Source organism: Chinchilla lanigera, unplaced genomic scaffold (genome assembly GCF_000276665.1).
Source record: "Chinchilla lanigera isolate Chin_1 unplaced genomic scaffold, ChiLan1.0 scaffold00012, whole genome shotgun sequence".
NCBI classification, from domain to species: domain Eukaryota; kingdom Metazoa; phylum Chordata; class Mammalia; order Rodentia; family Chinchillidae; genus Chinchilla; species Chinchilla lanigera.
Genome location: NW_004955413.1, coordinates 17,227,004 through 17,241,984, shown reverse-complemented (window position 1 = coordinate 17,241,984; position 14,981 = coordinate 17,227,004). Strand labels below are relative to the sequence as shown.

Below are 14,981 nucleotides of genomic sequence, written 5' to 3'. Positions count from 1 at the left end.
TTTTAATAGGCAAACTAAAGGTCAGGGAAAACATTGACTCAAGGTTACACAGGGGAGAAGAGGCTGACGGAACTTGATTTCAGACCAAGCACTAGAGACCTAAATCGATAGTGTGAATCAGCTCTGCGGTGCTCTGTTCAGTCCCAGAAGGAGCAGCGTCCAGGTTGCTGAGGTGAAGCAGCGTGAGCTTGAGATGCTGTCGTTTCTCATCCCTTTCTCACTCGTTAACACATCCTTCTGTTTGGTTTTACTGGCACTTTATCTGCAGAACCCTTGGAAGTTAAGTCAACACAAACACAGCATGATGTAAAAGAGGTTGTCGCCCAGACAATGTGGCCTCATAGCTTTGCTATTTTACTACTTCTTTTGATTAGCCTTATAACATTTTCACAACTCAAGCAAATAGACAATAAACTGCGCACTTAAACTTACACTTACAGATAAAGCTAAGATTCAAACACGTCACTGAATCGTTACTCTATTTGGCTCACATATTTTTATTAATACCACATCACGAAACATGGTTTTACTCATCTTGAGTCAAAACAAGCCTAAGTCAGTTAGACCAACTACGTAGAAAATGGCTAAAGATTTAACAAAAAGTTCTAAAGTAGCATTGACAAGTAACCAGTTAAATACTGGTTATCTACTTTAATCTTATACAATCTACAGTACTAGGAATCAAACCCAGGGCCTCACATGCGGTAGGCAAATGCTAATCCTTAGTCCTTTTATACCTTTTACTTTGAGACAAGTTCTTGCTGATTTCCCAAGCTAGCCTCAAACTCACAACCTTCCTGCCTCAGCCTCCTAAGTAATTAGAAATATATGCCTGTGCCACTGCACCCAGCTTAAATTATATTTAGTATGAGCTTCAATTTGTCTGTTGTAGAGTATAATGTAAAAATATTGACTATAGGCTGAATCTGTAAAATAAAACAGAATGTGCTTACTCCTTTTAGGAATAATATATGGTTGTATGTGTGTAAGACATTGGCACACATGTACATACAGATACAATAAAGCAAATATGTGGATTTATTTGCAATGTAACCCTGGTGATATTTCTGAACTTACATTCTTTGCAACTTTGTTCCCCTGTTTAAATTCTTTTCCTGAATTATTCTACATCAATTTGATAATACTTGAGGTAAATTTGCAAATGTGACTAAAATTAATTTTTACTGCCCCATGAGAATATGGACTGATCATCACTGATCTGTTAAAGTTACAATCTTTAGCCAAGTGTGCTGGTGCACGCCTGTAATCCCAGCACTTGGGAGGCTGAGGCAGGAGGATTGTTGGGAGTTTGAGACCAGCCTGGGCTACAAAGTGAGCTCAAGGCCAGCCTGAACTATATAGTGAGACCCTGTCTCAAAGAGACAAAAGAAGAAAAAAAAGTTACATTCTTTACAAACAATACCCAGAGACACACTGAGAGTTATGCTTGTTCATATGGAAAAAAAACCTGTTGAATTACTTAAGGAAAGGGAATGAAGATCTATGCCTATCATGAAAATTCAGTTTGCAAGTTGAGAGGAAACAATTGGGCGTACTTTTTATAAAGCTCCAAAAAGAGGCATCAAAAGAAGAAGGGTGGGAAACCTCTCAATCAATTCTACACCCACCCAGTGTCCTCTGAAACTTTAGAAGTGGCCTTGCTAATACTCGGTTGCTCTGGACATGATGAAATAAGCTCTGGTGGGAATTTGGTCAAAGGACAGGGGTAAAGGGCTGGCCTTGCGTTATGCTCAGCCTACCCCAGGGCTGTCTGCCCAGTTCCTGAACCAGATGATTTCACTGGTTGCTCTGGGTTGGGGCAGATAGTAGCTAGAGCTATCGCCCTCACGGGGCCTGACCAGAAGGATTGCAGAAATCGCTGTGATTTTACCTTCCCCTGGGAGCTCTGTTGGAGGCACATGAGATTTCATTCTCCACAGTTAATTTCTATAAGACGCTCACAAAGCTCAACACCTGCCTGCTCTAAACCTCTGCATCTCAGCTCACCTCCCCTGGGATTCCAATAAACTGAAGCAGAGATTCAACAAGGTGTCAGCGGGCTTGAAGAAGAATGCTCCGAGGCCGATCCTTGTCTGTGACGTCCCTGAGTGGGCTTCCTCAGTGGGACGCGGACAAACTTCCTGTGGAGGATTTACTGCTCTTTGAAATTTCTTGGGAGGTGACCAATAAAGGTTTGTTCCATTCCCTGGGTTACTAAAGCATGCAGATTTAGGACTTTACAGGTGACTCAAGTGACCATGAATTGCCAGCAATTGAGGCCAATGTTCAAACTGAACCCTGTATGTTTAGGTTACGTTGAATGTTGTCTTTTTGAACAGGCAATGAAAACTTAAGACCATTGGATGTGTTTAAGAGGGAGAAAGCTGAAAATATGAGTAACTGCCTGAGAATGTGAGGTTAAGTTAAAATTTTAAATCCATGTTATAATAACATAGGAATGAGAAATTTATTTTTTTGTTGTTTTATGATTTTTCTCAAAGACTCATAACTAAGTACTTTACTTTAGGAAGAATTATATTTGATCAGGACCAATTAGAAACTGTAACTTTAAGCCGGGCATGGTGGCACACACCTGTAATCCAAGCACTCGGGAGGCTGAGGCAGGAGGATCGTTGTGAGTTCAAGACTAGCCTGGGCTACAAAGTGAGCTCAAGGCCAGCCTGGACTGCATAGTGACACCCTGTCTCAAAAAAAAAAAAAAAAAAAAAAAATAGAAACTGTAACTACGTTCTGTGAGTACATGAAATATTTAGTAATCAGGATTAACTGGAAGTTAAAGTTTTTAATTTAGAAGCTGCTTAAAAGGTGTAATGTTAATGCCAGGTGTGGTGGTTCACACTTGCAATCCCAGCACTTGGGAGGCTGAGGCAGGTGGATCCTTGTGAGTTTGAGACCAGCCTGGGCTACAAAGTGAGCTCAAGGCCAGCCTGAACTGCATAGCGAGACCCTGTCTCAAATCAAAAACCAAAAACAAACAAACAAAAAAAGGTGTAATGTAATTTTTTTCAATGCTGTGTGTGTCAAAATTATACAGTGTGAAGGGAAATCAAGTTGGTCAAAATAAAATAATTTCCTCTTAAGGTATAACTTCATTCATGCTAGCTGGCTGGCTTCATGTCAGGGTGGCCTGGGAGAGTGGCATCACAGAGGAGAAAAAGTTCATGACAAGAAAAGGGCAAAGGAAGGCAGCAAGTAAGCTACAAGCAGTAACCCTCTTTCTATCCCTTATATTACATCCTTACCCTTAGGCTGGATAGCGCTCACAACCAGGGTGGGGCAACCTTAATCCTACCCAGAACTATGCCAAACCAGTCATTGGATTAAGTTAATAATCATACACCCCGGACCCCAGCATCACCACTCTAGATCCAGCCACCCATGAAAAGCTTCACCTCTGACTTCATGAGGCTTTGGGGGGACATCTAGACACAAGCCATGCTAGCTTCATTCTTTTGTACATAGATATCAAATGTACCCAGCTCCATTTGTTGAACAAGCTGTCTTTTCTCTAGTGAGTATTAGCACCTTTGTCAAAAGTCAGCAGGCTATAGATGTGCAAGCATATTCTTAGGCTGTCTATTCTGTTCTATTGGTCTAGTTCTAACATGCAAATACCATGCTTTTCTAATTATTATACCTGAATAGCATATTTTGAGTTGTAGCATATTTGACTATGTCTACCGCTTGTTCTTTTTGCTCAAAACCACTCTGGCTATTCAGTGTCTTTTGTGATTCCATATAAACTTTAGTGTTGTCTTTTTCTGTATCTGTAGTGAATGCCACTGACTTTTTAATGGGATTGTATTGAATCTGTAGATTGCAATGGATATTGCAAACATTTTAACATTACCGATCCTTCAAATCCAAGAACATAGGATATCTTTTTATCGTGTGTGTGTGTTCTTCAACTTCTTTCTTCAATATTTTGTAGTTTTTATTGTAGAGATCTTTCACTCGGTTAAATTTGGTTAGGTTTATTACTGTGTATAGTTTTTGTAGCTATCATAAATAAGATTGATTTCTTCTTCAGATGATTCACCACTTCTGCATAGAAATGTTACTGCTTTTGTGTGTTAATTTGTACTCAGCGACGATATTGAGTTCATTTATTGATTTTAATGGGTTTTTGGGCAGAGTCATCGTGTTTTCTACAGATAAGATCATGTCATCTGCAAACAGTGATAATTTGATTTCCGCTTTTCCAATTTGGATGCTGTTTCTTTCTTCCCATTGTCTGATTGCTCTGGCTACGGTTCTCAGTGCTATATTGAATAGAAGTGGTGGAAGTGGGCCTTGTCTTGCTCCAGACCTTAGAAAGCATTCAACTTTTCCTTTCAGTGTGCTGTTAGCTGGGGACATGCTTATCCATTTCTATGCACCAATAGCAAGGTATCTGATTTGAACATTATGCATATATGTCTTGAAACATCACAGGGTACCCATAAATGTGTATGGTTTTTGTGTGTCAATTACAAAAAAGCAAAAAATCACAGCTATAAAACACGCACACAACCTATTTCCTTTAACTATCGTTTTCAAATGTTTCTTCTTCATAGTATGATACAAATGGGCTCTCACACCACCACCACCATTCCCACCACCATTCTACCTCCCCACAAGACCTTTATCTCTTTATGATGCTCCTCCGTGCCTCCTTTTACTGCTTTCAAAAATGCATTAGTTTGTTGCTCCATGCATTCACTTGTGACCTTGCTATTGATACCCTCTGTGTTCTGGAGTCAGACTGTCTAAGCTGGAGCCCCCACTCCACCATAACTTGTGTGATGGTGGAGCCAACATAAAGCCTCTCTGTGCCTCAGTTTCTCCCTTCATGAAGTAAAAGTAGTAATGTCTACCTATAGTGATGTTACGAAAATTAAAAGAAATGTCAGTTGTAAACTGACAATAGTGCCTCACATTTAATAAACCCTCTACAGATACTAGCTTATTATCATTAATTTTTCATAAATTAGGCATAAAATAAGGACATTGTATAATCCATTGCCATACTAGGTTTCACTTTTTTTTTTTTTTTTTTTTTTTTAGAGACAGGGTCTTGCTATGCAGTACAGGCTGGACTTGAGCGCACTTTGTAGCCCAGGTTGGTCTCAAACTCACAATGATCCTCCTGCCTCAGCCTCCTGAGCGCGGGGATTATAGGTGTGCACCACCATGCCCGGTTTAGGTTTCACTTTTAGGATGATTCCATGCTTTGATTTTTAAACACAGAGCAGAAAGAAACATAAAAGGTATTGGTGAGAGTTACTTAAATCATGAATGACCCAGTAATTAGGGGTTGGGTTTCTTTTTCTTTCTTTTTTTGTTTCCGGTACCGGAAACTGAACTCACGACCTCGCACTTGCCAGGCAGGCACTGTGCTGCTGAGCTAAATCCCCAGCCCCAAGGAGTTGGGTTTCTTTGCCTGGTGTGGATATACAATGGCTAGGTCAATGATATCCTCAGCCACATCGTATAAAAACTCAGTCCATGTAAAAGCTGTGCATAGCGCATACACAAGTCCAGGACAGATACTAATCTCCCCCTTCCTTTTCGTCCACGTTGCCAGGCACAAGCACTCTTGTATAAAATATTTGGAGCGACCATTGTAGGTATCAGCAGTGTGGCTTGGCTCAGTGTATCACCTCCCACTGCTGAGACAGCAGTTGCTTTGTTTTTATTTTTTATTTGCTTATCGATGCATGTTTGGAGTACGTAAAGTTTACATTCCTCATGAGGAGTCGGGACACGTGCATCACATATCTGAATTGCTTTTTTCCATCCCCTTCCTCTCCTGTTCTTCATGGGCTGCTCTGATTTGAACCACAGACCAGAACAGCGCTGGGAACACAAATATTTGTCATCCATTGTCACAGGGAGCACGTAATCACTTTCCAATCTGGAGAAGCCTAGCTCGGGGATGAGATCCTACCTGCATAATTGCTATTTCTGCTCCTGGGGACGGAAGCATCACACATTTTGAAACAAATGCCTCCCCAGATCTGTGACTCTAGTACTTTAAAAATAGTAAAGATTTCCCCCATTTTATATAAGTAAACACATATTATAAATATATTCTCATGTACAGGATAAGAGAAAGAGAAAGGAAGAGCTAGTGACCCTTTTTTATTTTATCCTATTTTATTTTGTTTTTGACCCTTATTTTAAACAGTGTCCATTCTATCCTGTTTTAGAATAGTGATTTTTTTAGTAACACCAACACTATTTCTAGATGAAAACTAGGGTTTTAACTACCTCATTGACATATATGCACCACAGTAGCTCATCTTTCGTTGTTTAGGAAAGGCCTGCTACTTTGTTCTTACACTAAAGAACCGCCCCCATCTTGTTTCGGGGAAAATGCAGATCAATAAAATACAAAGTACTTGTTTGAAAGTGAAGGTGAAGTCCAAACTCAATGGCCTATACTGCTGTACAACAATAATTCAGCGTTTTAGAAAACCGTGTTTATTTTCATATTAAAAATACATGTTGGTGAATCTTTTGGGTTTGTACTCCAAATCTGAAATAAGAATGACTTTATCTCTGCCATTGTACTTATACTCTAGCTAGCACTTCTTTTTGTGTGAGTGTGTGTGTGTCTTTTTGAGACAGGGTCTCGCTATGCAGTTCAGGCTGGCCTTCAGCTCACTTTGTAGCCTAGGCTGGCGACAAACATGCAGTGATCCTCCTGCCTCAGCCTCCTGAGTGCTGGGATACAGGTGTGTGCCAGCACACCTGGCATACTAGCTAGCAGTTCTGAGAAAGAAATTTGGGTCAGTAAACAAAAGTGGTAAATAAACAGAGTAAAAACAGAAGAAAAGTACATAACAAATACATGTGGAGAGGACAAAAAAAGGACAAGCTGGCGCTGAGCGTGTGAAGCAGGTGGTGAGAGGACCCTTTGCAGGGAAACTTCAGAGAGAGGCATCTGAGAGACAAAGATGTATCTACAGTCAGGGCTCAACCAGTAGTGATAGACTTTCATTTTTTAAATGTCATGTTTGTATTCTTGATACACTGGGAAAGCATAGCCATAGCGTTTATCAATACACTATATGGCAGTTTTGGAAATATCTATATTAAAGCTGATAGACTCAGGTAGAAAAAGAGATAGCAGATGAACTATGTTTATCTTTTCATTTTAATAGACACTTCTCAAAAGAAGTACTAATGGCCAGTTGGTATGTGAAAAAATATTCAGAAAATTTAACTATTAGAGAAATGCATCAAAACAAAACTAAGATTCCATCTTACTCCATCAAGAATGGCTGTCATCAAGAACTCAAAAGAAAAAAAAAGCTAGCTAGGCTGTAGGGGGAAAGAGACACTTTTACACTGTTAGTCGGAGTGTAAACTCATACAACTACTTGGAAATTAGTATGGAGATTCCTCAAAAGACTAAACATATAAATTCACTGGACTCAACTGTAGATATTTCTTCTGGATCTCTTCCTGAAAGAGTTAATGACATCATATTACAGTGATACATGTATACCCGTTTATAGCAGCAGAACTCATAATAGCTAAATCTTGGAAGCAGCCGTATGTCCCTCAATAGGTGGACGGATAAAGAAAAATGGGGTATTTATACACAATACAGTACTACTGAACTACTATAATGAAGGCTAAAGTTGAGTCATTTGTAGGAAAATCGATGTGTCTTGCATTCATAATGCTAAGGAAATAAATCACATGCTCAAGGTTAACTAACTGTCCCATGGTTTCTCTTACATGAGAAACCCAAAGTATAAATAGTTTGAAGAGAAAAATAAAGGGAGATGGTAGGAAATGGGGAGATAGACTTCACGGAGGTCAGAAAGGGCCTGGGGATGGATGGAAGAGAGTGGCGGGGAAGGGGAAGTAAACAGGATCAGATTCCATATGTGTATGTACTAATTCCCCACGATAAATGCATTTAGAATGTGTCACAAGCATAGACTAATACAATATTTATAAAGAATTTCAGGGGCCGGAGGCATTACTCAGTGGTAGAGTACTTGTCTAGTATGCATGAGGCCCTTAGTTTGATTTGCAACAGGGAAAAAAAAAGGAACAGAGGGCTGGGGATTTAGCTCAGCGGCAAAGCGCCTGCCTGGCAAGCGCAAGGTCGTGAGTTCGGTTCCCGGTACCGGAAAAAAACCAAAAAAAAAAAAAGGAACAGATTTCTCTTTTTTTCTCTTTCTCCCACAAACAAAAATGTGTTTGCACTCATCCAAGTCCATTTGAACTTGAAACCCATAACCTAATAAACAAGGCTGTTCAAAAGACTCTGGTTAACATATACAATTGCAAATAAGAGTTTTGAAGAATAAAAATATAGAGGCCAGGCATGGTGGTGCACGCCTGTAATTCCAGCATTTGGGAGGCTGAGGCAGGAGGAACTTTGTGAATTCAAGACCAGCCTGGGCAGCAAAGTGAGCTCAAGGCCAGCGTGAACTGCATAGTGAGACCCTGTCTCAAAAAGACACACACATACACAAAATAAAAATATAAGTAAGGCACTTAATACATGTGTACTGTCACAACTCTGTAACATTCTCTCGATAAGATGAAAGAATTGAGTGTATAGAAGAAGATAAATAATTTTAAATGTTTGCTTTTTTATGAGTGGTGGTTTTGAATAAATCTTATGTATATTTAGATATGTCGCTAAGATATACCTCTCACACTTTGAAGAAAAGTTCTTGAAAACTATTTCCCTAAAGTAATTTTCCTTAATAATGAATGTCAGTGGTTCAGAAATCTTTCCAGAATTGGGAGAAATACATAGAGTTGATGCCAACATCAATTTACAAAGACTGCTGGGGATTTAGCTCAGCGGCACAGAGCCTGCCTGGCAAGCACAAGGTCATGAGTTTGATTCCCGGTACCGGAAAAAAAACAAAAACAAACAAACAAACAAACAAAAATTTACAAAGACTTAGATTCATTGTTGAATGGTTAAGCGAATCACATCTATTGTGGTCCAAGCAAGAAGCTGCTACTTTCAAGTTTTGCACATCTTATTCCTGTGTTCTGCACTGCCCTTGTTACCTGCCATCTGACCTGTGATTGAAAGTGTATTTCTTATTAGACAGTTTAAGTGAGAGGTTTTTTACCTGCCATCTGACCTGTGATTGAAAGTGTATTTCTTATTAGACAGTTTAAGTGAGAGGTTTTTTGTTTCCTTTTTTTTTTGTCTTTTTGAGATAGGGTTTCGCTATGCAGTTCAGGCTGGCCTTGAGCTCACTATGTAGTGCAGGCTGGTCTCGAACTTGCAAAAATCCTTCTGCCTCAGCCTCCCAAGTGCTGGCATTACAGGCGTGTGCCACCACACCCAGCTAAGTGAGAGTTTAAATTTATTTTTAGTAAAGACAAAAACTTTTTCTTTAAAAATTAAGTTCTTAAAGACAATTAGTTTATATAAGCTCATATAAAAATGTTTGCCTGTATTATTTCCACTTTGAAGTTACATTAGTTCTTCTCTTTTATAAATTGGTGAATCCTGTTAGTATCACATAACAGCGTCAACATTTGCTATTTTGCCCTACTTTCTCTTAAGGCAGTTTTCCAAAAGCTATATTTTGAGTGGCTCAGGAAAGATTCACAGATGAAAATTTCACCATCAGTTTTAGCTACTGGTAAGATTTATGATTTAAAGTCTAAGCTACTGAAATAAGAAATGTAAGCAATACGGTGACTATCAAAACCTGGATCCAGATGAGTTGGAATACCTTTTGAAAAATAGTAGTGAAAAATGCAAAAAAAAATTTTCAATATGCAAGTAATAAAGTTGCTTTTTGAGACTGAGTTGAAGATAAGTTCTAGGATCTTCTTAGCTCCAAGACATCATACAGAATTTTAGAGATTTGTTTCCTTTCTTTTCTGTTCTCCTTTTTGTGCAGTGAACCTAGGGTCTTTGCACATCCCCAGCCCTTTTCTAATTTCTTATTTCAAGACAGGATCTTGCCAAGTCGCTGAATTGCCCAGGCTCGGTTGTTCTTCTCCCACCTTAGTCTCCCAGAGTACTAGGATGAGAGCTGCACCCACAGTGCCTAGCTAACACAGGGCTTCTTATGTCACCCACTTGCCCATAACTGAATAGCAAACCAGTCCCTGCGAATGCCAGCTACTCCCCCCGGCACCCTCCTGACTGAGAACCTTGGCTTTCTTTACCTACTACTTGTGCCTAGAAAGTCATTCCCCAAGAAATCAATTTGCTTCTTTATTTCCCTAATTCTTTAACCCTTTCTACTCATTCTTTTAGGTGATATTTTACTTGCTCAAATGTTCCTTTTTCCATGAGGTAATGTGTGTGTGTGTGTGTGTTTATGTGTGTGCGTGTGTGTGTGTGTGTGTGTGTGTGTGTCTGACGTGCTGCTTGCGATCAAACCCAGGGCTGGGTGCACACTTGGCAAGCACTGTACCACTAAGCTCCATTCCTACTCCTGTGAGATCTGATGCGGAAGACTGCGGCTGCTGCTTGTCTTTCCCTCTCAGTCCTAGTTTACCACCCATTTCACAGATGAACTAATAGAACCATAGACCAGATAAGTGAGTTAACTAATTCCATCTAAGGGTTTTTCCCCCAAGTTTTCATGATGATAACATTTTAATGGATACCCCTCTGCACGTCTTGGCAGTCCTCTTATCTCCTCCCAGGACAGTTTTCTAAGTGTAGACGTGCTAGACCTAAAAATATACATTTTCTCTAGCTTCATATTTTAATACCGGTAGCAGCAACGCCAGAGGGAGTAAATAAATAGTGACGTGAAGAAGAGAGAGGTACACACAAGGATGAAAATTTGCATCTGCATCATTGAATTGACCCGGGGGCGGGGCCAAGCATCTTTCCTGGAGATCTGTTACCTCTCTCTCCTTTGTTTTGTTTTGTTTCTTTGTCTTTTTGAGACAGGGTCTCGCTATGCGGTTCAGGCTGGCCTTGAGCTCACTTTGTAGCCCAGGCTGGTCTCAAACTGACAAGGATCCTCCTGCCTCAGCCTCCCAAGTGCTGGGATTACAGATGTGCACCACCACACCTGGTTTACCTCTCTCTCCTTATCAAAAAAGTACCTTGCTGCATGCCTTAGAAAGGGAGCAGCTCTCGCCGGGTGCAGTGGTGGCCATGCACACTTGTAGTCCCAGCTACTTGTGAGGTTAAGACAAGAGGGGCACAAATTCGAGGCCAGCCTAGGCAGCTTAGCAAGACCCTGTCATAAAATGAAATGAAATGAAATAAAATAAAATAAAATAAAATAGTAGCCTGGGAGCATAACTCAGTGCTCCCTGAGTTCAATCCCCAATACTTCAAAAGAATTTTTAAAAATTAAGAAAAGAGAGAAAGACTGGGGAAGGAAGGAATGGAAGGGAAAGGAGGGAAGAGAAGGGAGGGGAAAGGAAAAAAAGAAAAGAGAAAAAGAAAAATCTGTCTAGCTTAGTAGATTTGTTCCTAGCTGCAAGCTGTGACCTGGACATACGGCCTGTAGAGCAGGAGAGAGATGACCCCCGCCCAGGCCCTGCGGCATGACAACGGCTACTGTCTTTACTTTGACACGTCTTCACTCCACCTGTCTGCATGCTTCCTTACGGTGTTGTACCTGCTGGCGCTGGGGCTAGGAGCCGCTCTCAGTGCGCGCAGCAGGGGCTTTAACAGAGGCACGGAAATGATCCAAAAAACCATTTCCTAGTGTGCTGTACTTGACAACGTGTTAACGCTGTTCTTGTCTATCCTCCCCTCCCTTTCCCTTTTCCTCTTCCTTCTCTCCTCTGCCCCCCTCCTCTTCCGTCCCCTCCCCCTCTCCTTTCCCTTCTCCTCCTCCTTCCCTCTTTCTTCTGTAGTGTTGGCGATCATGCGCCCTAGTCCAGCTCTCTTCTTTTTTAAGAGTAGGAAAATTTACTGGACGAAAGGAATGTGCAACAGGGACTAGGATAGCTCCTGAGGGACAGGAGGGGTACCGAATGCGTTGCCAACGAGCCCACCTCTCAAAGGAAAAAAGGACAGCCCTCTTCCTTTAGAAAGCAAAATAAACCCTTGCGCTTGCAATCCTAAATGTTAACTTGGAAAAAGTGAGAACTCATTTCCATCCCTTCCCGTGGACTACCTACCTGAGTGATAAAAGAGCCTTTGTTCTTTGTTTTTTATTTTCTTTTAACAGTTGGAGGCATTTGTACTGTGATTCAGACAAAGGCTAAGACGACAGCGGACGAGTGGGGTGAAAACTACTTTCTGATAGGGCCTTATTTTGAGCATAATATGAAGACTCAGGTGGAGCAGTGTGAACCCGCGAACGAAGCTGTCCGACAAGCCATGGACGCTATGAATAAGCACGGCTGCCAGGTACAGGATGCTGAGTGGGGTGACTCGAAGTAAACTCTTAGGGGAAAAATGATATGGGCTCTCCCGAGAGAAGACCGTTCACCTGCTTCGGGAAGAAAGCAGGATGGAGACAGACAACGAATTCAGTTTTCATGGGATCAAGTTTAATACCCTTTGTGTAAACCTAGGGGAACTAACAGGATGATGGGCTTGGAGCTCAGCGGACGGTCAAGGGTAGGGACGTCTTTAAGGAACACATTTGTATCTGAATTGTAGATGAAGTCAGAAGGGTTTCTAAAATTATTCAGTAAACGTTTATAGACAAAGGAGGAAAGTTTTGAGCCAAACTCTGGAGAATATCAACATGTTACATATTTTAAAAGCAGCAAGAAGTTGGTAAATAGAAACAAATTAGTGATAGAATGGAAGATGTCTAAATCCTAATTCTTTTTTTTTTTTTTTTTTTTTGAAGGGGTTGTGTTAGGGATTGAACTCAGAGCCTGCACACTGAACTAATCTCCATCCCTTTAAAATTTTTTTTTTTATTTTGAGATAGGATCTCACTAAGTCACTACATTGCCCAAGCTGGGCTCGACCTTTCAGGCCTCATGCCTCAGTCTCCTGGAGTGCTGGGATTACAGGTGTGTGCCACCATGCCTGGCTCTAAATCCGAATTCTTAGACTCTATGAATGTATTACTTTATGTAGCAAAAGGAGCCTTATAGCTATGATTAAGCTAAAGGTGCTGAGGTGGGTCATGATTCTGAAGCATCTAAGTAGGGTCAGTATAAGAACAGGGTCCTCATAGGAGGAAAGCAATAGAATTAGCATCTAAGAGGGCATGTGACAGTGAAAGCAGAGGTTAGACAGCTGGACTTTGAAGACAGAAAAGGGGCCATAAGGCACGCAGGTGGTCACTACGAGCAGGAAATGTCAAGACAGCAGATTCCTCCCTCAGGAAGTACAGATGGAACTCAGCTCTGTCAATGCATCAGTCTTAGCCTTCAAGACCCATGCTGGATTACGGACCTCTCTAACTATGAGATAATAAACTTACGTTGCTTAAGCACCAGGTTTCTGGTAATTTGTCCTGTCTACAGCAGGAATAATGATGACAAGTCAAGAGAGGAGAGAGTTTCAAGTAGGAAAGAAGGATTTAGTCAAAAAAGATCTGAGCCAGCGTCAACTAGGCATGCCAAAGGTGGTGTTCCTGGGAGCATTGTAAAGTACAGTTTTATTATTTGTATGATTTGGTTTGTTTTGGTACTAGGAACTGAAATTAGACAAGATGAGATCAGGCGCATTCAGGGTGGTATCGCTGTAGACTAGGAACTGAAATGAGAACCTTTGCACTGAACTGTACCTCCACTCTCTTTTATTATTTTTTAAAATTTATTTTAAGACCGTGTCTCACTAAATGACTAAGTGTCCAGGCTGGGCTCAAACTCACCTCCACTTCCCAGAATGCTAGGATTGCGGGTGTGTGCTTCCATGCTTGGCTTAAAGTGTAGTTTTATGAAGAGGAAGAAGTTAGAGAGGATTGCTGAGGTTAAGCAATGAATCAGTGTTGAGAACAAGATCCAAAGCAGTATTAAAACAATCACTCTTCCACCCTTCCACCAAAACAGGAGATAAAGGATGAATACAAATAGCTGAGGAAGAATTCAGATGGGCTTACTGTTGTTTTTGATGATCTGCCTGAAGTAAGAGTTAAAAGCCACGTTGGGAGGCAAACGTTGAAAGAAGAGAACTTGAAGAATGTCTTAGTTATTGTTCCTGTTGCAGAGACAAAAATACCTGATACCAAAGCTAAAGAAGGAAAAGTTTATTATAGCTCACAGTTTGCAGAGGTCTCAGTTCATAATTGGCTGGCTCCAAGGCAGGGTGGCATGGCGGAGAGGAGTTGCAGAGGAGAAAAAGTTTATGGCAGGCAGAAGGCAGTGAAGTAGCAAGCAGCAAGCAACAAGCAGTGGAAACAGCAACCCTCTTTCTGTCCCTTATATTCTATCCGGGCTACCTGCCCTTAGAACAGATAGCACTCACACCCAGGGCAGGCCTTCCCATTATCCACACCCAGAACTACGCCAAACCAATCAATGGACTAATTTAGTAATCATGCAGCCTGAATTCCAGCACCACATGTTATAGATCCAGCCACCTATGAAAAGTCCAAGCCCCATCTGTGACCATGTAAGGCTTTGGGAGGACCTCCAGACACAAGCTATGATGACATTTCCAGAAATGTATTCAAGGAATATACAAAAGAATGTCTGCACATCTCTATAGTGCAGTCAGGACTTCTTAGTAACACAAATACACTTGGTTGTGACTTTCTCATGCAGTAATCAGCAGCCTAAGTGAAAGTATAAGGAATTGGATAAATGGGGATCCAATATTATTGCACTTCAGCATTCATGTCACAGGAAAAGGGGGGCAAATTTGGAAGACATTGTGAGAGTGACTGAATTAATGGTTGAACTGTTGGAATGTGGTGTCTGAAATGCATAGGAAAGACAGCAAAACCAGAAAAGAGGTAATAAAGTATGACAAAATGGAGGGTTCCAGGAACTGGAAGTGAAAGAAAGGAAGAAAGAAAGAAAAGAAGAGAGGGAGGGAAGAAAGGAAGGGAAGGAGGGAAGGAGGGAAGGAGGGAAGGAGGGAAGGA

The 14,981-nt window shown here is 41.0% G+C and overlaps 1 protein-coding gene across 1 annotated transcript in view; it reads left to right on the top strand.

Moving 5' to 3' along the window:
• Positions 1–1,804: 1,804 nt before the first annotated feature.
• Gys2 (glycogen synthase 2 (liver)) overlaps positions 1,805–14,981 on the top strand; it is a 57,839-nt gene continuing 44,662 nt past the window's right edge. Inside the window, exons 1-2 of the mRNA XM_005379062.2 lie at positions 1,805–2,192; positions 12,156–12,337. Of these exons, the coding sequence (XP_005379119.1) occupies positions 2,072–2,192; positions 12,156–12,337 (303 nt within the window). The 5' untranslated portion in view covers positions 1,805–2,071. The remainder of the gene's footprint in view (positions 2,193–12,155; positions 12,338–14,981) is intronic.